We start from the raw sequence: 27,267 nt of genomic DNA on the forward strand, positions 1-27,267 counted from the left end.
AAAAACAAAACGAGATTAAAGAAGAGTATTCAATTCCCCACAGATGGAATAACTGGAGTGTACCAAGTTAAGCTTCTTTCCTCCTCAGTAAAGGAGTATAGAAAAGCATGAAAAGATTTTGACAGCCAAACCTTTCCTCTTGGACTACTTTTATTTGGTAAAATTCCAAAACCAGTAACAGAAAAATTGCAATCTAGCCTCTTCTCCCTGAATAAGCAGCAACGCTGTTGGAATAGAGAGGCCTCTACCCACAATTGGGTTCCCCAGCATTAAGCAGCCCTAACTCTGAAAGCACCTTGTAAGAGCTAAACATCACTTCCATCTTCCCAACAGCCACTGCATCCATCTAGCCACCTTCTCATCCAAATAAGGAGGGGTGTGGGGAAAGACCTCCACTTCAAAACACCAGGAACAAAATAAATTCAGAGGTTCTAAAAGACAACAGTGAATGAAGTGTGAGAAGAGTCTAGATAGAGGGACATCTTTGCCAACTGCTGTAACTCAGAGGAAAAAAACAGCTGGGACCAGTACTAGGTTGGCAGATGAGTGCTACAGGATTGGTGAATCCAAGCAGAACACAATGTCATCAACAGCCAACACTGCATTGCAAGTCCTAGCAAGATGGCTTCAGTTCAGAGCTTTCCCACTTTCAACCAGGCACATTGCTACTGCTCTAGCATTACAGTGAAACTGGCTAGGGAACCAGTTGGGAAAGACTCCATATGCTATCCTGAAGGAAGGTGCAGGAAGTATCTTCTCACTCAGCTAATGGATACGGGTGAGCTCCTCCACAATCTTGATCAGGTCATCTACTGTAGCCTCCCTCTTCATTCCACTTCCATCATCGATCTGAAACAAGGAGGTTAAGAGGCAGAAGGTGAAGCACAGCCATGCTGCAGACGTATGATCAAGCGTGTATATACCTCTTCTTAATCCTAACAGTGCAATCCCCAAATTCATAACACTTTCCTCCAAATAAGCAAGCACAAAATTAAAGCCATTCCCAATAACAAGGACTGTCTCAACATAGGTAATTTTCTCAACTTACTTGTAAGTTAGCCACTACCTCCTGCATCTTGGGCCGACTGATATCCAAAAAGCTTTCAATTAAATCTCCATCAATAAATCCAGTTGCTGGCTCTGTCTTGCGTTCTGTATGAAATGATCTCCAGGTAAAATCAAGAATCAAGGGAATAAAACTTGCAGCAAAATCTGGCTTCAACTTTTCCATAAAAACAAAGGTATGTTGCAAGAACTGTTCCCATGTTTTTCACACAGAAACAGAACCAGTAAAGCCATAGCAATAGTACAATGTAAGTCACTAACCTTCCTTGATAATTAGCTCATCCTATAGAATCAGACCAGTTCAAACTGCAGTCTGAGAATTCTCAGCCCCCATGGTCAAAATCAAATATTACAGCAAGCTGCTCACATGTGTAGTGCATAGCCCAACATAATACTAATCCTGAGCTAGCAGATGACTGCATTATCACGTGACAGAACAGCACTCTTTCAAAAGGTTAGGTTGTGTTTCAGGGGAACAAAATAATTTCAATAATCTTATTACAATTTAGGCAAACATTGAAAACATTTTTAGTTATTCTTGGTATTTACTATTTATTGATGGCATTATTTCACTACTCATAGCTGCTGGTCATATTCTTTATAAATCTTGCCTTATTTTGATGGATTATATTGTATTACTGTGTATTACATTGAAAATAATGCTTGCAGCTACATGGTGTGTGTTGGAGTTATCAGGGGTCAACTCAGCGTTGTCTCAGAAGCATAAGGGGGTCTTTCTAGTAAAGTCATCTCTATTGTGCTTGTGGGATGTCACGTGGGTCACCTGATTTCCACTTCTTCCTTCTTTTTGGGTTTGGGAATTAACAATCTCCATTTTTACCTCTTGGGCACACCTGCAAGCAGGAGGTGCTGCAGAATGCAGCTCTCGTCCCTGTCATCTCGCTTGCGTGCAGACATTTCTATTCCACAGAGAAATGTTTCTACAAAGAACCAGTGATGAGTAAGCGCTTTCTACTATGAAGCAGATTGTATTCAAATCTACTGAATAAATGTAAGCTATTTTTTTTCTCTTCATCTAACTACTTTGTGAAGACTGAATTATTTTCTGAACGTGATTAAGCTTAATGTGCAAGTTCCTTTTTTTTCTTTTTGGTTCACGCTTCTACTTTGCAAGGTTGTTGTTAGCTGCTTGGGGTTCTTTTATTAACCTTTAAAAACCCCATCAGTATGACATGCAGAACACGCACACTTCAAATTAAAAATAAGGAATAAATTCTGGATATTTTACCCATAACAACCCTTTGTTGCCATCAACAAAGAATAACAGGTATTTATTGACACACACCACTACAAATTCTTCCAAAACTGTAAGGACAATACATTCTATTGAAGCAGAAACTTTCTTCACTATTAGATTTTTTAATAATATTTCATAGGGGAGAAACAGCACCTGATTCAATGCAAAAAAATTAAAAAATCTTTTCATTCTAAGCCTCAAACTTTGATTCTGTAAGCCTGAAAGCAAAGCATGACAACTCTGCCAATCTATAATAATAGCCTACGTACTCATGCCTGCTTAACAGTAATCAATCAATCAATCAATCTAATGAACATAGACTCAAATCTGGAATATTAAGTGTGGCAAAGAATGGTTCTGAAAGCCCTGCCACATGCATCTTTGAATAAAGCGAATTGTTTTTCTGCCACAGACAGGTTCCTTTCGTGCAAGGCGAAGGAATTTTTTGATACATACTTTCAGCATATGCATTTTAAAGGGGCTCCGCCTGACCATTCATTCATCCCAATTCGTGGTGAAAACAAAAAACAAACGGTGTGCTTGCTGCAACAAGCATAGCCAAAATACCAACTTGAAAGGCAGAGCACTTTGCTTTGTGACAGCCACCCTGCACAGGTGAGATCAAAACAGAATTGCCAGTGTTGCCTGGATCCTTCCACTGGGATGTCTCACCCTGCCTTTAGTGATGGAGAACAGTGAATTACCAAGCAGATTTGTTGGCCAAACTCGTCACTGGGTGTATGGATTATGAACAACGCTGTGTAAGGAGAGGATGCTTCTCATAAACATTTGCATGTATCACTTCAACCAAGCATCCAAGTACTAGTCTTTCCTTGTAAGCAAGCTCCGCTGAAATCACTAAGAATTACTTCTAGACACAGATGTAGAACTGCAATTTTAGCATGCTAAAATTAGCTGTTGTCAACAGCTATTGTCAAAATTGTTCAAAGTTCACAAGAGAACAAGTTCTTTTAATTTAAAGAACTGAAACCCCCACCTTCTTAGTCTCCCTGCTGATTTGGTCAAAACTGACCGGTGCTCTCTTCAATTTTGGTCACTCTTGAATATTTTTCATCTTGCCATGAGTATCTCCCTTTCTCCCCTCATGCCATTTTAGTTCTCCCTGACATCTGTTTCACCCATGCATTCCTGATTACCCAGCATGATAGGAACAACTTGGTGTTTTTTTTTAATGTTTTGTTTTTTATTCACTTGTATGTTGTACTCAAATTATCCACAATTCATGGAAGGCTACCTTAAGTACTTTTTTCATCCTTGAAAGATTCCACTGTAAAGTCTTCCGAGTAGTTATTGGCCGGGTTCACACAACATATTAAGCCATAATATAATCTATTTGGTCTTGGCTTAGACGGTTTTACCCAGCCACTGTAGTTTGTACACAATGGCTTATGGTTTAGTGTGTTGTGCCAACCCGCTCAGTTATATGCAATAAACCATAATTAAGCAAACTATATTCCAGCAAAATATGTGATGTCCAGCTATTATACAGTATAATATCCCTAAAAGTAGCTGAATTATTCTGACTGGCACTGCTAAAGCACTAGTAAGCTCTTTACTTTAATCTGGTGTTGTACTGCAGTTTCTCCAAGGCCCATAAATATTCCAATTCCAGAGAGTTCCTCAACCTGCAAAAACAGCTTTTAAGCGGGGCAAGAAGGGACACAAGCTATAAATTGTGACTAGAAATGATCTATTGTGTCACCAGAGTTCTCACTCTTTATTTCTGTATCCTGTCCCTAATTTTTCCTCAAGATGTAAGAGGAAATCCATATTGCTGACCTCTCTACTCATTTGTTTCTGTGTTGTAAGCTGTAAGCTGTAGACTGGTAGGGAGGACCCAGTCTTGATTCTTACACAATGGCTAATGCTTCTAAGTGTTATGTATGTTAAAGAAGACAACAAGAAAGAAAGGATATAAAGAGTGTTCAATCTTCCCAACACTCTTAATGACTTTGTTGAGCCTGTTCTGCACATCTAACAGGAGATTATACCAACTTTCTGACAGTGAAGTCACCAGTCCTGTGAACAAAGACAGACCATTATCTTTAAAAAGAAATCAATAGTTATCTATCTATATGCTCATCTAGGATACAAAGGATAGATATTATTTTAGTGCCAGATTAAGCCCTCCCCGAGTACCAGGGTCTTTCAACAGTGATCAGGCTATTTTGTCAGACTGTATGGGGAGATGGCAAAAGTCTCTGACTTAATATCTAACCTTACCAATCATTCCATTGACTGTGCCGAACAACACCGAGCCCTGTGTCGGTGTAGATGTTTCACCCAGATTTTGCATGACTAGGGACCCATGACAGAAGACATTGACAAATTCACCCAGATGGAAGAGCCCAAACTCCTGTAAATGCTGGCGTTCCTCATCAGTTGTTGCAGCACTGCAATAAAAAAAGTTTATTAGGAAAATGGATAGGGTGACCCTTCTCTTCCCTGCCCCAACCTTCTCCTCCCTGTTGTAGCTATTATTTGCTCACTTTGGCTCACGTTTTTAGAAGGTCATCTCACCTGTCCTTCTGGCACACAAACAAGTTAAACGCATTCTCTGCCCCTAGGAAATTGTCATCGTCTAGTATCTCCACAGCACTCATCCAGTTTGGATTAAAATCACGAGCGATCTGTAAAGATATATTAAGTCAATCTACCTACCAAGTCAATCCATTCTCCACAAAGATAAGACTTTTCTGGCCTGAACTAGAGTTCTACCAGTTTTAAATGCAGAGTGAAATAGAGAGGGCCAGCCAACCTCAGATACCTTGGGCACCTAAAATAAATAATATTTATGAAGTCCCATTTTCATGTCGCAACACTATCACACAGAAATGGCTATTATCAGCCTCTACTGCCATTGTGAACCTGTGCTTGAGTGGGGTAGTGGACTGACTGAGAGCCATTAAACTGAGACTCAATCCAAGCAAGATGGAGATACTGTTTGTGGATGGTTCATCTGTCCAGCTGAGTGGTGCCTTGCTTGTCCTGGAGGAATCTGCACTTGCCCTAAAGGACCAGGTTCACAGTTTGTGGGTGCCTGGGAAAGACCTTTCTATTTTCCCAGCCTTTTTAATTGGCTCTTAAGTGTATTTTTATTCATACTGTTTTAGATTTTGAATAACTGCCTTGCTGTGACCTAGTTTATACAGTGGGGTTTTTTTTTTTAAAAATAGTATATGTTTTTATTCAAATTGTATTTTTTAGTATATTATATCATAAACCACTCAGAGAGATTTGCCTATTGGGTAGTTTAAAATTTTTTAAATAAATAAATGGCTGTGATCCAAAATTTGCAATTTGAGACATCCACTTCAGTATGAGTAAATGCAGGGAGCCCTGGAAGCAGTTTTAACAAATTATGTTTACCGACTCCTCTTATCATGCTAAGCTGAGAACTTCAGAAACCAAAAGCACAAACGACTAATTTCTCCTCCCACCAAATGTTCTTCTGTTCCCTTAAACACTTTATTGGGATCTCCATTACATCCATCGAGGTAAAAACTGAATTAATACCTCTTCAAAGTTTCCTTCCATGGGCTTATAGGCCAGCAAAAGTACAGAGCGCATAAGATCTCCCACTAAAATGAAGTCGCCCTTTGTCTTCACGTAGAGTGCCATGATGTTGTTGTAGTGGTTGCATTCCGTGCGAAGCTCCTTCTCTGCTGTCCATTCATACAGTCGCACCTGTCAGAACAAGACAGATTTATGAGGGTAAGGCTAAAACAAATCCAGAGCAATACTGCAGAGCCCAAAACATTTCTCTTCCACACTTCACTAAGCAAATCCAGCTTTGGAAAATATTGATGTGAGAGCTCTTGGGAACCTTACCGTGCTGTTTATGCTGGCTAAGAGTTTTCCATTGAATTCCACCATGGAATAGACAGCCCCTTTTACTTCTTTCTCAGCCAGACTCTGCAATTTACCTAGGATACACATTAATGCAACAGTACTTGAAAAATACACAGGTTCCTTATATTTCATGGTGTAGCTACAAATAGCAACAAACAGATTAGCAGAAGCAGCGCTGCATATGTCTCACCTCAAGTATAGCTTGGTGATACTATGCCACGAAATGTAGCTTCCCCCTTGGATTATATGAAGCCCTCCTTGCTTTCTGCAGCACAAAGTTTATTCTGGTATAAAATGCATGTTACAAAGGATTTAAAAGAATTCTATCATGAAACCTTCTGGAAGTTAATTTAGGCATTTTGCTCACTGTGGATCCAAGGTGATGTAAATGCTAGCTGCAAGGGAACTCCAGCTACCTTCTGAACTATTCCCCCAACACCCAACATTAAACATAAGTAGGACACATAAAGATTGGTCTACAAGACATCAGGGGTCTCTTTCATTATCTTTTTTTAAACAAAACCTCCATATACTCACATCAGCAAGGGTTCTTCACAAAGGTGGTGCCTCACCCACAGAGCTGCAAGCATTCAGATCATTTCAACTATTGAAGTGGGCAGAAGACCCCTTGATCCTCTTTCTGATTATTGATACCAATTCTTAGCAACCACATACAGTGACTAAAATTAGTTCACTCCACCCCCGAAAATGAGAGCAAACTACCAAAGCCTAGTCTGCAAATATGTGGTACTATGTGCTAATCCTCTTGTGTGACAATAACACAACACACAATATAGTCTGGCATGCACTTAGTCTCTTACAGCTGTAACACACAGACTTCCTCCTGCCTCTCTGAAGGCTCTTTCCACATTCTGCAACACTACTCAATATCACCCCAAATATTTTGTCAGCTGTTAGCTAAACATTTTATTCATCTTCTTCAACAGCCATAAAACTATCAGGATAATTCCACCAGAACTATCCATTTTCTTGGTGAAAATAAACACGTCTTGGCTCAAGTAGCATGCAACTAGTCACTATGAAAGAATGGATGGGAAGATTTAAAAAGCTTATGGCTGCTTTTGAGAATGGGAATGAGAATGAATTTATGTTTCCTTATTTGAGTGACCATTTAACCATACCTTGAGAATATCCTTAGAGACCCTTCTCCTTGTGCCCCCTTTTTAGCAATAGCAAAGTGGGTGGATATTGCTAGAAGTGCTATTTCCGTGCCTAGTGCCACCTAGAGATTTACTTGCTGCACATTATGTGGCTTTGTTAATGCCAAATGAAGATCTTTTCCCTATTTTCCAAGGCTTTAAAACTTTTATTTTTAAAATCCATTTATTTGTGTTTTAGAGCCTGAGACGTGCTGTCGTTACAGTGATTTAATTTTATCTGCCGCTAGTTTTCTTTTACGCCACAAAATAATCTTTCCATTATTACTGCAAGCCATCCAGGTAACTTAAGCATATCATAAATAAAAAATAAATACAAATTATAAAAATATTATAATTAAAAAATAAGATATTCAGGGTATTTTTTTCCATATGAAGCAGACGAGGTGGCTCTTCAAATGCTGAAAAGAAGATTCTAAACTTTTAGAGTAAAAGAACCTAAGAACAAAGCCCACTTTTCCCATGACAAAATAATAATTAATAAAAGGACGCAAATCCATGCAACTCAGCTGTCTCTAGGGAGAAAGTGATCCAAAATGTTAATTCTTACCATCAGAATAGTGGAACACCACAATGCGGCCCTGTTTGGGTTCAGCTTCATCAGGATACACCATGGCTGTTCCCACAATAAAATATGTGTTGGGATCTTTGCCCAATTTGCAGGAGACCAGGCTTAGTGCATACTCATTCTGCAGGAACTGGTGAGCATGAAGCACTGAAGGCAAACAGTAAAGAAACAAGTTAAAGAGCTCAACAAAATATAGACTTCAGGGTACTGTTTCGAACAACGTAGATAAAACACAGAACTACAAAACCCACAGAAACTCAATAAAGTGACCCTCAAAATGCCCCACGAGAACTCAAAGGATCCAAGCCAGCAAGTACCCGAGACAACTCTCTTCTCCCATTCTCATGCCTCTCAAAAACAGGTCTCTCGTAAACAGTGAAATGTAGCCTAAGATGTAGATACCTTCAAATGTATGCTGATCTATGATGAGCAGATTGTGTACCTCTACTTCCTCACCAAATGATGTCTCATGTGGAGCTGTGCTGCTAGAGAACAACTTGCTAGAACTCACACTGTTAGAAAGGGCCTAAAATATGGAGAGAAAAGTAAATAATTTAAGCTACAAAAGCAGGGATAACAGAAATAACAGGAACAACATCCACTAGAAGGAAATAACCAAAAAAAATGAGGTAAGCTTATGGTACAAACTGTTTGGAGGAAGGAAGGTTTGCATCAGAGGTGCCAAATTTACAAAGAATAAAAACATGGTGGGCTGACGAAAAGGAGGTAATGGAAGAGGATTTATGTATAGGTACCATTATGAAACAGGAGATCAAAACTACCAGGTTTTCTGTTTACTGAAGAGTTACTTGAAAATCAGCCTACGTGGAAGAAACACCAATACATTCTGAGATCTCCTCAAGAGATGAGGCAGAAACCTAAATACTGGAAAGCTATGTTAGCAAGGATTTAAATAACTGGAGGAAGCCCAACATATGACTGAGCCACAATATATTTTTATCACAAAACAAGTACCTAGCCCTAAAATATGTCACTATCCAAGTTTAGATTGTCAGATGAGAAATGGAGATGACTTTTCAAGTGATTTACAGACATAATCAGAAGCAATAATTACTCCTTTTGTGTAGTTATTGAAACCAGTGTGTTTTCAAGGCATTCCTGAACCCAGATATTATTCTAGGTTCTCACCTGGGTACTTGCACTGGGCCTCAACGCAGTAGTGCCTCCACTAGCATCCTGAACTTCAATACGGCTGGAGAGCACGCCAAAACACTGAGATACTTCCTGATAACAGATCTTTCTGCATGACAAAAAGGGACACATGGTGTGTATGTATATATACAAATATCTGCTGCAAAGAACATTGCTCATAAAAGTAATATTGAATGTACTCAATTTAGATTCCAGCTCCCCCATAAGCATCCATGTTAAGAGGTCCAAAGTGCTCCAAAAACCATGCATCCTTGCAAAAATCTCACCACCTCACAACTTTGTTCACCAAAAAAAATGTGCATCCTTGAACAATGGAAGGAGACACACTACAAGTTTACATAGTTTGAAAAGTGACATCGTTTAAAAGCTGATGAATCCTTAACAACAACTTTTAGCTCTGCTCACCTGGGCGACTCATAAAGGGGAACAGTGCGGATATGCAGCTTCTGAATTTCATCAATGGTGCCGATTGTCAAAGTGCTGTTGTTGGCCAGAGCCAAGCTACAAAATAAAAATATTTCATTTTCAGGGAAAAAATTCACACCACTACACCTCTTGGTTCTAGAGTATTTACCTACTGCGTTTCAGAAATAGTCCAATATTAGGATTTCCAGTTAACAAGACTTGCCAGAAGTGAAAATGTAAAAAAATCCTGCAGCAAGTGTATCTCAAAATCAGTATTGTTTCATGAAGTATCAAGTATACATAGGAGCATCTGGCTATTAAGAGACACAAGGGAGAAAATATACATAGAAAACAGCCTATGTGTTGGTAGGGCAGGCCAAGACACAAGTGCTGAGGTTTTCTATGTTTATGGTGCAGCACTGACACTGTATTTGTTTTCATTTTGTTTCCAACAGCTTCCTCCTGCAGTGCAAAGAAGCAGCCTTTTTAGCTTCCTCTTCTGAGTCTTTAACCTTCAACACATCTTCTCATTCCTAGAGATACGCTAATTTTGTGGAGTTGATCACAGCCAGGCTATATCTTTACAACCATGGTTCCATATACAATTCCAGATGCAAGTTTCTGTCTGTTTCACCAATTCTCATCAGGGACCTCCTGCATAGTCCTGAAGAATATTATTTTTGACCAATCAAACCGATTCTAGAACAGGTGACCTCAAACACTGAAAAATAATTTACAGGAAATCCCACTTTTCTTGGCAAGTGATCATCACCTGCCAACTTGTATAATGGGAGATAAAAGTCATGATCACACAAAAAGTTTCTTACGGAATAATATTACATTAAATACAACAGAGAAAACATGATGTAAAATACAGATGAAATATAAGAGTCCTTTCTTACATGAAGATATAAAACAGGCTGAATATTTACTACACAGTGAGCATACGTCTTGTATTTTTCAAAGACTCACATTAGCCAGGGTGCACCAGCAAAGGGGAGAAGAGGCAGGATATGATGTAAGCAATTCTTCTGTTACTTTGGAATTGTCTACTGTTTTGCTCCTATTCTCTTAATCTCAATATTTCAAAAGTAGGCTTGCTTATTTTTGTGTTCTCTATGTGACCCAAGTTGGCTACTTAAAGGATCTGACCAGACTGGCTGAGCAGGAAAAAAGCGCGCAATGCTCTGTGGACCCAGCAATCACTTGAAAAGAAGGAACCAAACACACCCACCTGTCAGGATAGCCATCTGAGTTGAGAGGGCACATATAATTCACCTCCTTAAGATTGACGTTGGAAAAGACCAGTTTGTGGTTGCTGCTATAAATCACAGTAGGGCGGTCAGAGCAAGCAAATACATTGGTGGTGGAAAGGGAGCGAAATGTCCTTAAAACAGTGGGCTGGGTTCCCAAAGTCACTTTCTTACGGTCACTCAGCAAACCTGTTGGAGAAAGGATAGCATTAGGGCTACCCACTGAGAGAGACCAGAGGGGCAAGAAGGGGGGCAGGGGAAATTAGATGCTTTGTGACAACTAGTTTCCGTTACTGAAAAAAATGTAATGGCGTCATATTTCAGAAAAGTGTATTTCCTGCGCTACTCTAAATATACCTACAAGTATTCCTGAAAGACAGAAGAAAAATAATCTTAAAGAGTTGCAGTGGCCCCCAGTATAGAACCCTTAATTACATCTTGGCAAAACAACCTGCTCTTTTTTAGATTTACTGAGGTTTCGTGAAATATTAAAATATCTGTCCCATCTCAGGATCAAACCATCAAAATATATGGCAACTCTAACCTTTAAATATTTTAAAGAATAAAACTGGAGGGGAGGGATGGATAGAAGGGAGTAAATTAGACCACTGGTATGAGCACTGTGTGTCATGAGTAAGGATGGCGAGCAGGGGGCTCCCATCCAGACTGTCAAGCGCATGCGTAGCACTGAGGAATTGGGCAGCCATTCAAAGAGACACAGATCGGGACTGCCTTAACCTTTGGGGTTTATATGGCTGGGTTTTTCCCACGCTTTGTCCTAACAACCAGGAAACACACTGAGACGAGGAACTGGTCTCTAATATTTATTACTAGTACTTAACAGGAATCCTAACAAACTGAAGAAGCGTGGGAAAAACCCAGACGTATAACCCCCAAGGGTTAAGGCAGTCCCAATCTGTGCCTCTTTGAATGGCTGAACAATTCCTCAGTGCTACGCATGCGCTTGACAGTCTGGATGGGAGCCCCCTGCTCGCCATCCTTACTCATGACACGCTTCTTCAGTTTGTTAGGATTCCTGTTATGTACTAGCAATAAAGCATTAGAGACCAGTTCCTTGTCTCAGCGTGTTTCCTGGTTGTTAGGACACTGTGTTTTCCCAGCATGCTAGTTTTCCATCTTTCGCACATCTACATCCCAAAATACAACTATATGTCTACATAGGAACAGCATGATTGTATTTTTCCTCCATGAGCCAACAATGGTTTCTGGATATTGTGTGGGCTTGATTTAGGACAGAAAAATGGTTCAAGAAGACAGGATTCACATACCCATGGCTGATCTTATACTTAAATCTTGAAAAATCTAATCATGAATCTCCTGATGTCTAACCTGAGTTACTTCAGTTAAACAAAGAAAGACAGAAAGTACACCCACTCCTCATTTAGTGGCTACCTTGTTTAGCAACCATTTGCAAATACAGTAAAAAGAAAAATCCGGCCACTGCACGCACTTACAACCAAATTTCGTGCATCTGGCAACAACACACGCTGGAGTGAGAGTAATGCTGGCAAAGCTGCACAAGAGAACTTAATCTGAAAAAGATGGCAGCAACCAGCGATCTTCGCATCTCTCTCTCTCCCTCAGTCATGTGTTCACTTAGCAACCATTTCGCTTCTGGTTTAAGGAACGGATTGTGGTTGCTAAATGAGGAAAGAGTGTAGATCCAGTTCTTCTAGTCCATTTTCCCATAATTTAATCATTATTTCATAAGCCACAGTCAGAGGGCTTTAACCAAGCAAAGTACATTATAAGTTAATGCAATGTGTGAACCAGGAAATGACAGCTATGGCACTCCCGTGCTGCCTCAGTATATTGATGAAATGAAGAAACGAGTGAATCTGATGTGGAATGACACAGCTCAGTTCAAGTCTGGACCGAACAGATTTCTGGGGTTCAAATCCTCTATTCCTACTTGTACCTTCTGTGCCAAGCTCTACTTGCTGGATTTTCAGTTCTACTAAAAACCTTACATGCCTGGAATCTGTTCATCCTTTGAAATCAAGAAAGAAAATCTGAAGGGAAGAAAACTACATGTTTACCTGTTTCAATGTTCAGTCCAAAATAAAACAGAGCCCCATCTCCTAGGGCACAAAGCAGATAATGGCTACTCTCAAAGGTGGTCATCAGAATGGAACGTGGGATAATCTCTGTAAGCAGAGATACAAGAGTCACAATCACTCTTTGCAATATCCTGCCCTTCCCAACACCAAGCGCACACATGAAATTTCTACCTCCTCCTAACATCTCCTTGTGTAACAATTCAAATGAGGGCAGCTTAAGAATACGGGCTGAGATGTCTGTCCAAAGGCCAATAGCACAGAGAGGGGACATGCCATTGGTGTCTCCCAAGGGAGTGATGTCCAGGCAGGCGATCTCATGCTCCATCTCTGTGAAGCTAGTGAGAAAGTAAAACGTCAACCTCAGGGCAAGATTCAGCTCTGACACAAAGCATCCCCAAGGTAGATAGCTCAGACTGACCTTATTTGCTTGAGTTCCTGGGGGTGGATTTCCAGGTAGTACAGCACTCTCCCCACAGCTACCACTACTTGACTGCTATTGCAGGAAGCAACACTGACGTTCTTCCCATTTGGCTCTTTCCATTCGCTCACAAGAGCCTTTGGCTCTTGAGTGACAAGCCGGACTGAGGCTGATGTTATCTAAAGGGACAAAAGTCCATTGGTATTTCTTCCCAACCCAAAGGTAACATATTCTTCAGGCATATAAATGCGTGACTACCTCGCATATGAGGCTTTCTGCACCTCCTTCTTCAACTGCTACACATTTTTAAAAATGTAAGCCACCATGTTTAATTTTAAGATTGACTAAAGTGAAAACAGTCTGATAGGAAAGACCATGGAAAAAAAGTCACAAGAGTTTTGGAAAAATATAGCGCCTACTATTGTGGATGTGGTAACTTTCTGTTTTGAACATAACTCCCCCTCACATATTCCACATGCTCCAAATGTGGTTCTTGACCCCAAAAGTTTGGTCACTCATGCCTTAAGTTTTATCACTAAAAAATGTAGAGGTTACCTGGATTAACTGCAGATGAGCCACATTGCCACAGAAGAAAGTTTGCTGATCATCCACAAATCCTGTCAGTTCTGTTTCCTCTACTTCCTCCCCATTCAACATCAAAACCCTGCAGAATGTAGGAAAGCCCAGTCAAACTCCCCAGGAAATCTAACCACGGGCCAAATTCAACACTTTCATGGATTTTATTCTCCTACCTGGTTTGTCCCACAAAAGACAGCACTAAGGTGTTATCAGTTTCACGGTGTGAATCTGACCTCAAAGGCCATAATCCTGCAATTCAGAGACACAGTGTAGTCTTATTAAGTTCCTCTAGAAAACTCAAGGGATTTTATAACTTGACAGACAAAAATGCCAACCAAACACTTTCCTCCTGAATCATCACTATTTCCTCAATGCTAATTCAAAGCTCTTGACCTTGTTTAATATATTCTAATAAACTGGGTATTGTTTCTAAGAAAAATGTATTGTACTTTCAGAAATTAAGATTCTCAGAATAGGCTGTATAATAAAAAAGTAAATAACACAGCAAGAACACAAAGCAAGAAAAAGACATAGTAATATACCAAAAGGAAAAAAAAAACCTGGAGGAACAGAATACACACATGCACGCACACATGCACACAATATCAAAATCCTTTTTCTGAAAGGATGCCCAGTTTCCTCCCCAAACTTTCCTAAACAGTACATTTAGTTTTCTAAGCTTTCATGCGGACTAGCACACCACATTAAAAAATTAAAAAGTAGGGAAAGTTCATTCAAAAAATCTGAGACATGACAACCTTGGTAATAGTATACACCATCATCCATTCATCATCCGTTTCTAATGGAGACACACAACACACCTTTAATCCCTGGGAGATCAATGCTGGCATGTTCATGAATCCCAATTCCATTCCGGATGATTCTCAGAGAACCCTCCTTAAAGGCACCAGAGCATGTAACCAGCTGTGGAAAGCAGACATAGTATAATTACGTTATTAATGCTTAAGAGACATGCAATATAATCATAGAGAATAGTAATTCATACCCACCCTTTAAGGTAAAGAAGCTTTTCCTGTATCTTATAGTAGGTTACCCAATTAAAAATCTCAATAAAGACAAAATCCTACAGCCAGTTCCACTCCTATAGTGAAACAAGAACTTACCTGAAAAAGCCCTATATGTTCCTGAATGTAATGTATATGACAGAAAAAACAGCCTTTCTAGTTCCCTGAAATAGCCTTTGCACTGTGTTACTTACAGTGCCAACAGAATAACCATTTTCCAAGCTATCATCAGATTCACCAGAATCAGCGTGGTATACTGAAAGTACATCAAATTTGAAATGGGCAGACCTAGGCTCACAACAGCATTCACCATGAAGTTAATTGCTGGATCAGCCAAAATTATCAGCTTTCTCCTAACTCACAAGTTTGGCTGGGTTTTTCAACAGAGGGAATTCATACACATCACATAGGTCAACTTGGACAAAAGATATCATTGCAAAGCAGTATTTCAAAAGGGACATATAGCACCTCTCTTGGCAAGATCCATTATCCTAGGCAGAGGGAAAGAAGAATCAAGTTTTACCTGTCCTTGACCCTGTCTCTCAAGATCTACCACACACATGTCCACAATAGGCCCGAGGTTGGTGAAGGTTTCCATGGCCACAACATACGAGCCTTGTTCATTACTATCCACATTGAGCTAGGAATGAAAATACGAATATTACGCTTCTCATGAAAACAAGGAGTTGTTTGCTTAATTTTTATTTCTTTGGTCTACATTTTCCAGTTTTTGCCTTATTTTGTTTCAATATAAAATGTACAAAAAACAAGCGAATAAAATTTCAAAGGGGTGATAAAAATGAAATTGGAGGTCTCGCAGTAATGCCATTTAAATATATAGTGGATAAAAGATTGGCAAACTACTATTTCTTGGTACCTGATTAATTAATTAAAAGCTACACTTTACCTTCACAAGTTGGGAGTCCCCAAGACGAGAGCCAACAAACACAACACCATTGTCCAAATAAGTCAGGCATTCTGCTATGGATGTCTAGGTACAGATAAGGCAGAAAGAGAGATGTCGGGCATTTCAAGGACATGATAATAGGGATGTGCAGCGATTTAAACCCAAAGCAGGAAAGATACTTTGGATTTGGCATGGACATGCTCACTATACCTGCAAGCAGCTTCTTAACTCAGATATGCACATTGTGTGGCTACTGTGAAAGCCCAATAAAAGTTGTGGCTTCTTTAAGGAGCTCCTGATAAGTGCAGTGGTTGTACTCACACCTAGATCCAAAGCATCTTTCTGGCTTTGAATTTCAATAGCTGCACACATATTATACATCAGCTGCAGATATGTAATACCTTAAAAGATACATTAAAAACATTCAATGAACATATATTACCACAAATATAAAATATAACAAAATATATCTTAGTCGTAAGTCAGGGATTCATCCCTCACAACTATGAAAACCAGTAAGTGACTTTAGATGACATTCTCTCTTAGCCACATTTGGTACATCAAATTGTCATGAAGTTAGCACTTTTCTTTAAACTCCTTTGAGGAAGACCAGTATTTAATGCTGTGTGTCCCAGTCTGGGCTTTAGCATATATGTGAGAGATCATTCTCCTGATCTTATCACCACCAGAGGCATGTTTGAGAATGCAAGAGATGGCTATGCTCCAGTTCTGAACCTGCCAAGGATGATGTCAAGGTTAGCCTGCTTTCTTTAATACTTCCATTGAGAGATGAAGTATTTAGGGATGCCTTTAGTGAATAATCTTTAGTTCTTTAGTCGATGTTTACTTTATTTCTATTATTGACTGAGACAATTTGCCAGTGGAAAGGCAGGGCATACTCAACAAACAATATGTTGTAAATGAAATACATTTTTAAAAACTTAGCTAGATCTGTGAGAATATATTAAATGATGGAGAGATACAACCTTCCAATCCTGAAATACAAACCTCTACTAACAAAATACCGCAGAAGACCACAGTTTTTGCTTATTTTAATGCAGCACAATTTTAAACTCTATATTGGAAAACTATGAAAATTACTATTTGGGAAGGACTCAGTCTCTTCCAGTATCTGCAGGAATTTTTTTTTCACTTCTCCTTAGCTGTTCCAGTGCTTCTTCCAGCTGACATTAAACACCAAATGCCCCCAAAATGGAGGAGAAAATAAAACCTACCTCACCAAGCAGTTCTACACGCAAGTCCTTGAGACTGACACCACCATCCATCTGCTCCTCCTTCTCCAAAAGCAGCATGAATAGTCGACCCTCCATATCCCCCAACAGATAACGGGACCCATTTGGATCCACCCGGTTGTGACACACGATTGTACTTTGCTGTTTCAGAAAAAAGGCATTACTCAGAACTCTTTGAAAAGGCAGGATGACCTTAACACTGATCCAAACAATTTGACTGTTCTTCAAGAAAGGGCAAGCTGCAATAGTAAAAAAGCATCCTGCAGGATATAAGGAACAGCTTCCTTAATTTGCTTTCTAATGAACATGCATTCTATGTTTGGCCAAATTCACAAGAACAGCCATTTAAGTACACATGAAACACATTCTCAAGATTCCAAATGTGTCTACTGGCCTACCCTTATTCTAAGAAATTACAGAGAGAGGGCAACAAGCTGTTAATCTAGGCTCAGCTGCCCACAAAAATGCCCATTTATTTATTTATAATTTCAATTTCTAAGTCTCCCACTTGCCAACAACTCTGGACAACTCACAGAAAGTTAAAACAAGTAAAAACTTGGGGATCCTCTTGGACTCACAACTCCTGCTCAAAGAGCAGGTGGCAGTCGTGGCCAGAAGAGCTTTTGCGCAACTTCGTGTTGTGCGCCAGTTATGCCCCTTCCTGGAGCGAGAGGCCCTTCGAACAGTCACTCATGCCCTGGTCATCTCCCATATAAACTACTGTAATGCGCTCTACATGGGGTTACCCTTGAAGAGTATCCGGAAGCTACAGCTGGTCCAAAATGCAGCCACGTGTGCAATTATTGGTGCCCTAAGGCTGGCACATGTAACACCTTTGTTGCGTGAGCTGCACTGGGTTCCAGTTTGCTTCCGGGTCCAATTCAAGGTGTTGGTTATCACCTTTAAAGCCCTACATGGCATGGGGCCAGGCTGCCTGAGGGACCACCTCTTCCCCGTGACATCGACCCATCCCACCCGCTCATGCAGAGAGGGCATGCTGCGGACCCCGGCTGCAAGAGAATTCCATCTGGCGGGGTCCAGGAAGAGGGCCTTCTCTGCAGCAGCTCCCGCCCTTTGGAACACTCTTCCCCCGGAAGTGAGGCTAGCCTCCTCTCTTTTGGACTTCAGGAAACGACTGAAGACCTGGTTTTGTTACCATGCCCCGAGTGGGGAGAGGAAGAACCACTCTTGGGGTTGGTTGGCTCCCTAGTCCTGCCGAGGCTGGTTTTGTTCCCCTTTGGGTGGTATTAGATCTGCCATTACTTGGATCTCATTACATTTTATATGATATTATTTATGATTTTATTGAATTTAAACTGTTTTATTGTGAACTGCCCAGAGTCCCCCGTCTGAGGGAGATGGGCGGTGATAAAAATCTGATTGATAGATAGATAGATAGATAGATTGATAGATAAATAAATAACAATAAGTTAAAACAAGTAAAAACAATCAGTTAAAACACACTAAAAAAATTCCCTAACACCTAAATTAAAGTAAATTTAGTTTCAGTCCTAACAGACTTTTCAAACTAGAGGCAAGCAAACTGATGCTGTACAAATGATACCAGCCACATTTGTGGAGACTTATGGGATGTAGTATAAAATATTGGAGGGTACCAGCTTGCCTACCTCCACACGAAACCCTACTGTAAATATGAAGCACAGAATTCCAGCTTTAAGCAAACACCTTTCCAGAAGGTATGCTGCTTACCTTAATGATGGGTGGGGCTATAGCCAGATATTTATCACCATTGTGATAAGTAATGGATTCTTGCCCAATAATGATGGCCCCTCCAAATGGTTCAGGCACTACAAGGAAATTTTGGGAATATTCACATCAGATGCATAAAGAATAATCAATACAGGAAAGGAATGCAAACCGAGTAATCCACGTGTATTAAACGAAATGAACTCCCTTTCACTTTTTAAAGGTTCTTTGTAGGATCCCCCCCTCTGCTTTTTCTACTAGCTGTTGTTCAGATCCATAGAATTTCCTGCTCACCAGGAAAAAGCCACTTTTCAATGTAACAAAATCGTTTAAAGCATGAAAACACCCCACTGATTATGAGGAGGAATTCAGAGAAGCAATAACCTGCCCATGTTTTAACTATGTATTTTAGAAACCAAACTTCCTTTTCTTTATTAACTAAAAGCAAGCAAAGCTTTAATTTCTCTTTCAGTTTCTTAAACAGCAATTTAACTTGCTTTTGGGTAGCGTTACACAGAAACAAACAGTAAAAAATCAATAAATTTCATAGATTTTCATTAAAGTAGGTCTTTTTCTCACAAAGCTACCAGATAAACTTAAATTCAGATCTGTCTTTAAAGTACTCAAGCTTTTGTGGCTCAAGCTTTTCTTCTAATTCATTTTTTTTTCTCTTTGAGGATGTTCTTTCCATGCACCCTAAAACAATCATCTCGAACAATATAATTCCTGAGTTTTATCTCCTGGAATAATTTAGCCTAAAAATGCAGCTATGTAATTTGTCTAAATAACTATAGAGTTGCCTTAAGTCATTTGCTGACAGGGGCATATCTTTCAGATACAAACTAACCTGCAATCACCATAGAAGCTTCAGCCTCTACATTCTCCTGCTTCCAGGGTCCCTTGTTAAACTCCTTCTCACGCAAAGACACTTCGTAAGTCTTGACATGACGGCCCTGTGGATCCTAGAGATGGAAAGCATAGTTACCCTTATTTAACATATGAGAATAACAAGAATCAAACATTCCCTGAAACATTTCTCTTCTATTTTTACAATTATTATTTGTACAATGAAAAATTTATAGCAACTTCAAAACCTAAAGAATGCCTTTCTCCAACAAAATAAGGGGTTTTCCCAATTCTGAACAATATTGTTCCTGTCCTAGTACAGCTAATGGAAATTAGTAAGTTATATTCCTTTTACACTATTTCAAATAGTAAATATTTTGTTTTATTTAACCAAAGCCTTCAGATTTATGTTTCTTAACTTCCCCCACTTTGTGGCAAACTGTTTTTGAAACAAAGTAAGTTTTAAAAATCCCAACTTCCTGACACTGGAATCTCAAGACAGTACATATTCTGGATTAATTCAGTTAGGCAAGCCTTGTAAATTAATCCTGTAAAGTTATTTACTAATCTACAAATAATTTCACTGTCTGTCTGTCATAAAGGTGGATGGATAAATCACTGACGTCAGACTCTCCTGTGATTATAACCAGATTGAGATATTTTACAATCTAAAAATGAGCCTCACAGACTTCCTTTGCCAAGTCACTGTGCAAAACACAAAGACAGTGGATCCAGGTCTCCACTGACAGCCTACTTCATTTTATGCTTTTTTTTTTTATCGTATGGCATAGCAGTTCGGTGTTCACACTGCTTTTTCTTGCTGGGAAATCCTTGTGAAGTCCAGCAGCCAGATGTGTAGACTACTGTCACATTGCCTGGGGTGCATTACAAGGAAGCTAGTCTACAGTCTACATTGCACCAAGTTGGGCTGAGAGAGGGGGACTGGCCCAAGGTCACCCAGCCGGCTTTCATGCCTAAGGCAGGACTAGAACTCACAGACTCCTGGTTTCCAGCCCAGAACCTTAACCTCTAGAGCAAACTGACTCTCTCATTTTATGCTAGCTGTCCAGGAAAAAGCCTTACACCCAGCATAGCTGAGAGGACTGTTAGAAAAGTTAAGCGAGAGGCCTTTCAAATGGTCACTCATGCCCTGGTTATCTCCCATATAGACTACTGCAATGTTCTCTACATGGGGCTACCCTTGAAGAGTATCTGGAAGCTACAGCTGGTGCAAAATGCAGCTGCGCAGGCAATCTTGGGTTTCCCAAGATCAGCACACGTCACTCCTTTGCTCCACGAGCCGCATTGGTTGCCAGTATGTTTCCGGGTCCAGTTCAAGGTGTTGGTTATCACCTTTAAAGCCCTACATGGCACGGGTCGAGGTTACCTAAGGGACCGTCTCCTCCCCATCACATCGGCCCGTCCCAACCGGTCGTGCAGAGAGGGCATGCTACAGACGTCTGCAAGAGAATTCCATCTGGTGGGGTCCAGGAGGCGGGCCTTCTCTGCAATAGGACCTGCCCTTTGGAATATCCTTCCCCCGGAAGTGAGATTGGCTCCCTCCCTCCTGGACTTTAGGAAACAGCTAAAGACCTGGTTCTGTAATTATGCCTGGGGCGGGAGGGAGAGTAGCCATTCTTGGGGATGGTTAGTTCCTTAGAAGGACCCAGCTCTGCCTGCAAATCATAAAGAACTTTTAGCCATCAAGGTTTTTTATTATATTTATTGTATTTGTATTATAGGGTTTTATAGTTTTATATTTTTATCTATGTTTTATTGTAAACCGCCCAGAGTCCCTTTTGGGAGATGGGCGGTGATAAATTTGATTAATAAATAAACAAATAAATAAGCAAGCCTCTTTGCCATTTGCCCATCACCCTTTTATACCAGACCCACAAAGAGTAAATCATACCTAACAGAACAGCTCCTGCTTCTGCTGCCAGCATATTGCCTTTCTGTCATGGGATGGGATGTTGGGAGACTGACAGTGCTGATGGCAAAGGCAGCGCTGCTCTGTCCCCTGTCTGTCAACCCATCTTTCTAGGATAGCTGCAGAGGAAATCCACCCTTATGCACTTAACAAAGGAACTCAACATCCCAGCCTTGGAAATCCGATCGTTAGCTGGAGCTCACGTGGTGGTAGTTTGAATTAATTGTAGATTGGAGTTTTATCTTGCCTGCCTTAATAGGCTAATTTTGTTTTAACGTGTATTTTGATGCTGTTTTAAGATGTACTGTAGTTAGACACCTAGAATTGCTATAGCAATATAAGCAGGCACAAACATTTAAAAAACAGACAAACGCTGTTTTTGTTCTACATGGGGGGACCCTCATCTTCTGTACATCTGGAATTGAAATGCAGTCGGTTGCCAGACCCACTCCATGCCCTTGCAGGTAACTTGCTGGTTCCTCTGCTGAACAGGGATCTTCCTCTCCTTCTGCCCAGTGCCGAATTATACATATTTCAGAATACCATGGAAAAAAGTAATGAAAGCAACAAGTTTACAGGATGATGAGCAATGCTGCTCTTAAAGGGCAATGGCTAAAGAATAATAAAAATTAATCCTGGGTCACACTGCCTTTAATATTCTGGTCCCAAAAGTGATTCCCAGAGAGGAATGAACTGTACAAGGAACCAGGATTTCTAGAGAAACCAAATCATGGCTTTAGAGGGTGTTTATGCCAGTTTTCTAGTTCGATCATCACAGAAAAAACAGAATGTAACAAATCAGGAAAAGTTCTCAACCGCTTTGAATATTAAAGGTCATTTTAATCATTTTAACTTCAACAAATCTGTTTGTAGAATAGAAATATTACAAATGAATCAAACCAGTAACCCTTAGGAATGAGCTAGCAGAGTTAGTAATAGAAAGTCAAAGATGTCAATGAATCAAAATAATGTTAATGTGAAGAAAACAATACTTGAAAAAGTGTATTATTCTTTTTCCTTGAATGTTAATGTAACCTGAGACTGACAACACCTATCATCAGCAAGTGTATTTGGTCTACAAGCATCATCCTGAGACTGATTTTAGAACTGCAAACCTCATGACTGAAACTCCTGATTTAGATTTTGGACTTTTCTGCTTCTTTCCTATCCCCGTCCCATTTGTTTGTTTGTTTTTGGTAACACCTAACGTGATAAGTCCCGAAGTACTCAAAAGCTTGCCAATACTCTTGCACCAGTTTGGCTGGTCCTAGTAACAATACCACCTTGCTATAGATCCTGGATTTTTCCCCCCACGAACTAACTCAGCTATTGTTTATAAGTAACAATTATGTTAAATAATGTTCAGAGACTGTTGGCCCCCATTATTCCTACTCAGCAATTTTATGACAACACACATTCGGACCTAATATGACTACCTGGTAAACGAAACAGATGGTTGGGGCCTGGCAGCCGTAGAGGAATTTCACATCAATAACTTGTAGCTCCTCTAGTCGAATGTTAAAGGCCTTTAATTCTTTATTTTCTCGCTCCAAAGGAATCACTTTGAACAAGCCATCATAAAGCCTCAGTCCAATCATTCTGCACTCTGGGTCAATTATGCCAATTATACCTGTTTCCGAGGGACGACCAATACGATCCTAGAAGACAATGCATAAATCAAACATTCTCAGTAAGCTCAATCTCTTTTGTCATATCAATAAAACATGCAAGGCTAAGTCCTCTAAAATCCATTAAATTGGCTTCTGCACACTAGCCAACAGTTGATTCATTCATGATGAGTAAGTATTATACATTATGCTGACATATGTTGTTCAGGTACGCTAGACTTTAAACGAGCAGCAATTTCTCTTTTTTGGTGTCTGTCCATTCCTTACAACCACTATGAATCCATCACTGCCATTTGAAAAACAGTTTTTTGAGTTTATGCATTCATATGTTTAAATCCACAACTTTCAGTTCCATATTATATTGGATTAGATATACTTGAAAAACACACCAGTTTGCTTTTTGTACTTTACCAGAAGTAGTTTTATGTAGCCTGACAGATAACAGAGAAAAAAAATTCAAATTTTACAGAAGAAATTAATGTAGAATTCTTCTCTTTCTTTTTAAAAAACTTAAGAGGAGAAATGCTATGTAATAGGTTTTGATAGAAAGAAAGCCTATTATATCTTTTCTTTTAATAGGCCAAGTTCAAGTTCAACTTAAACTTATAAATAAGCAGGACTGATATTACAGGTAGCCCTCGCTTAATGACTGCTCTGTTTAGTGACTGTTCATAGTTATGACAGTGCTAAAAAGTAACTTCACCACTGGTCCTAATACTTACAACTGTTGCAGCATCCCTGCAGTCACATGTTCAAGATATGGGCACTTTGCAACTGGAAGGCATTTACAACCATTGCAGCATCCCGCAGTCACGTGATTGTCATTTGCATATTTCACAACCAGCTTCCAACAAGCAGAGTGAATGGAGAAGCCAGTAGTAAAATCACAAGTCATGGTCACATGATGTCTCACCTAATGACTGCAGAAGTGAGCTCATAAGCCCATCAGTCATGTGATGTCTCTCTTAACCGCATCACTTAGCAACAGTTGCTGGTCCCAATTGTGGTCGTTAAGCAAGGACTACCTGTAATATAACACTTGGTATACTGCTGCCTTTCATTGGGTTTTGAAGCTTTGTGAAATTATGTCTTAAGAACACATATTCTGGCAAGCCTGCAGGTTCTACCCTCTGAAAAGTTATTGTTCTAAACTAGCTGAAATGGATGTGCAAGCCATGGTTAATTGTTACATGACAATAGTATTTAAATACACAATACATATTTTGTAGGGTTTTTTTGAAATAATTACAATAAATGTTCCTAGCCCTTATGCAAATCACAAGAGGTTCACAATACTACCTGTATGTATTTAATCACTCTCTGCCAACTGTGATAAGCACAACTTTTCTCCAGTCTTGGAGAAGGGGTGGGCTATTACCCACAGTCAGTGAATGGCTTCCAGGAGCTTCGGAAGCATACTGTAAAATATGTAATCTCTCTTGAAATGGAGCTGGAAGGTGAAAGGGGGGGCAGGAGCCTCTGAAACATAATGAAACCATTAGTATAATCCCCTCCTTCCTCTAAACCTGAAAAAATGACTGTGCTTTTAAGTACTACAAACAGAGAAGGGCAGTGCAATTATGAAAATAATCCATTCCCTCAAAGTCAGATTTAGAAGGGACAGAGAACTGGGGATTCTGACTGAGTTTGGATTAATACAATATAGAATTGGGAGAAAAGAAATGAGGACAGATTTGTTCAGTTACTAAAAACAGCTCACATTTTTAAAATTTTGACCCTAATTTTTCCAAGAATAGGCCTTCAAATAACTGAATGCTGAGAATAAAAGTCCTATTAGATCAGATAGAAGTCCATCTAATTCAGCAATCTCTTTTTCACAGTGGTCAATTAGATGCCTCTGGGAAGTCGAAAATCACAAGATAAAGGCAACTGCCCATGCCATTCCTCTTTGCTGTGCATAAATATCTCCTATTTATAAATCAGCTTTCTGCAGAATAGTAATGTTTTATGTAGAACAAGATTCTAACAATTGAGATTACAGTACTTTTTTTTTGAACCATATTCATTGAGAACTTGTAGGAGACCCCAAGTACACAAGAATATAAAGTAGCTGTTTGAACAAACAAAGCTACTTAAATCTCATAATTATGACCAGAAGGAAGAAATATATATTTTTAGTCTGCACATTGCTAGAAGGAGACCAAGACTCAGTGGAAAAGTAGGAAGAGCTTAACACAACGATAGTGTCCATCCAACAGTTTGATACCTAGAGAAAGACAACTGCTTCTCAAATTGCACTGATTAATTTAAGCTTATGTAAGACATTTTATTATTTACATTACTTAACACATAACTATTCAATTCATTACATTACTTAACATTTTGGAATACACATTGCCCAGAAGTTCAAATTCAGATTTACAAAATATACAGAACATTACTGTATGGCCCTGAATCACGCTGTACCTACTACACCTAATGCACCTTCCTCTTACCTGCACGTTGCCATGGGCTCGGGTGATGATGTCAATGCTCTCTCCACTTTGCTTATACTCAAGAATGCAGGCATTATATTTTGCTGTCAAAATAAAGAGCAAATCCTTGCTTTCCCCCTGAAGAGGAAAAAAAAAGTTTCAACTAGGTAAGAAAACCCTCAACATTCTTCAACACATTAGCAATAAAATATTATCCTATGTATAAAATGTGTAGCTTAGTTTTTTAAAGACAAAAATGTCTGAAATACAGGTGCTTTTGCTCTTCACAACTTCCTATTAGTTCTATATAAAGCATTTTCTTCTGCAAATTCACATAAGCAGATAAGCTTCTCCAAAAAGTATTTAATCAGAAAGTATGCTAATCAGTTTCATGTGAACACTACATGGGTTCATCAAAGAATATCAGAAGCACCACAATTATTGATGTTCAAGAGACTTGCAGCAAACAGATGCAAAAACTGCATTTTACCTCAAATGTTACTCAAATGGCCAGGCCAAACAGCATAGCTATTTTTCAAATAGACTTATAAGAGCTGGTTGAGAAGATAATTGTTGAAAACTGAGCTTCACATACTGTACGTATGTCCTTTCCTTCAAGTATCAGCCCTAAATAGAGCAACTTCTCAGTTTTGTTGATCTGAACAGCAGTCAAGCAGAATGTGGAGCGATGGCAATTTTCCAAGTACAATCATGACCATATCAAAAATGAATCAGCCAGAAAAAAATACTCCCTCCACATGACAGGCCTACACACATTCGCTCACAACAGACTGGCTGTGTGCAATTCCCACAGCATACTAAATTCAGTATGCCACCAATCCTGAAAATAAGCCTTTGCACTCACATACATGCGCTTTTCAAAGGCGCCTTCACAATATAAACAGAACACTAGGTCAAAATTTAATAAACGAATGCCACTTCAACTGGCTAGCAAGCCACAAGGCCATGTTTCTACTATGATCTACAGAGTTCACATTGTCCATAGAAAGGAGATCCATAGTGACAGAGTGTTTACTACCATGAGGAGCGAAACCAACAAAACGCGCCGGTCGAGCCAGAGGCCAACCTCATCTGTTGCGGGAATTCCTTCCTGGGCAGGAACAGCAAGGGTTCGAGGCATACCCAGCCCAACAACCAGCGACCCACTGTCCTTCGGGCGGTGGCGATGCTTACCTTGGGGCGGAAGAGCTCCATGACCGCGATCTTGCCGTACATGCCCACCTCCTTGACGGGCCGCAGCCCTTCTGCGGTGACCACATAGATCTCAAGGCGGGTGTTCTTGGCGATCAACAAATTGAGGTCCTCCGCGGAGGTGAAGTGACCTGGGGCGGAGAGAAAAGGCCGCGAGGTGAGGGCGATCTGGCTGCACAGCCAAAAGCCGGAGGGGCACAGAGCCCCACGGCCTCCTCCGTTTATTCCTCCCCGCCATCGCGTTCTACGCCGCCCGCCCACCGAACCTGGGAAAGGCCCCTCCTCCCACCATTACCGGTGACGCAGCTGTTGACGGCCGTGGGCTTCTGTGCGGTGACCACGTAGTTGCACGACATGGCGAGGCCGGGAGCGAGGCTGACGACGCAGAAGGCGAGGCTGGCGGCGCCGAGCGCAGCCTTGAGGGCCACTACCGCCTCTGGCACCAGTGAGAAACCGCCAGCTCCAGAGCGCCG

General features: G+C 40.2%; 1 protein-coding gene across 1 annotated transcript; it reads right to left on the reverse strand.

The window, feature by feature from the left end:
- Nucleotides 1-132: 132 nt before the first annotated feature.
- On the reverse strand, nucleotides 133-27,261 carry DDB1 (damage specific DNA binding protein 1). The gene is made up of 27 exons (XM_063289179.1): nucleotides 27,090-27,261; nucleotides 26,777-26,925; nucleotides 25,604-25,720; nucleotides 22,956-23,177; nucleotides 19,591-19,705; nucleotides 18,747-18,844; nucleotides 17,019-17,177; nucleotides 15,784-15,867; nucleotides 15,400-15,516; nucleotides 14,673-14,775; nucleotides 14,025-14,100; nucleotides 13,828-13,936; nucleotides 13,273-13,451; nucleotides 13,026-13,189; nucleotides 12,834-12,941; nucleotides 10,755-10,962; nucleotides 9,521-9,616; nucleotides 9,092-9,203; nucleotides 8,345-8,468; nucleotides 7,925-8,089; nucleotides 6,176-6,270; nucleotides 5,861-6,031; nucleotides 4,865-4,974; nucleotides 4,568-4,737; nucleotides 4,261-4,363; nucleotides 1,049-1,172; nucleotides 133-849 (listed from the first exon to the last, which is right to left on the reverse strand). The coding sequence occupies exons 1-27, from the start codon at nucleotides 27,148-27,150 to the stop codon at nucleotides 766-768; spliced, it is 3,423 nt and encodes a 1,140-aa protein (XP_063145249.1). The 5' UTR covers nucleotides 27,151-27,261; the 3' UTR covers nucleotides 133-765.
- Nucleotides 27,262-27,267: the final 6 nt, after the last annotated feature.

This window comes from Candoia aspera, chromosome 1 (genome assembly GCF_035149785.1).
Source record: "Candoia aspera isolate rCanAsp1 chromosome 1, rCanAsp1.hap2, whole genome shotgun sequence".
NCBI classification, from domain to species: Eukaryota; Metazoa; Chordata; class Lepidosauria; order Squamata; family Boidae; genus Candoia; species Candoia aspera.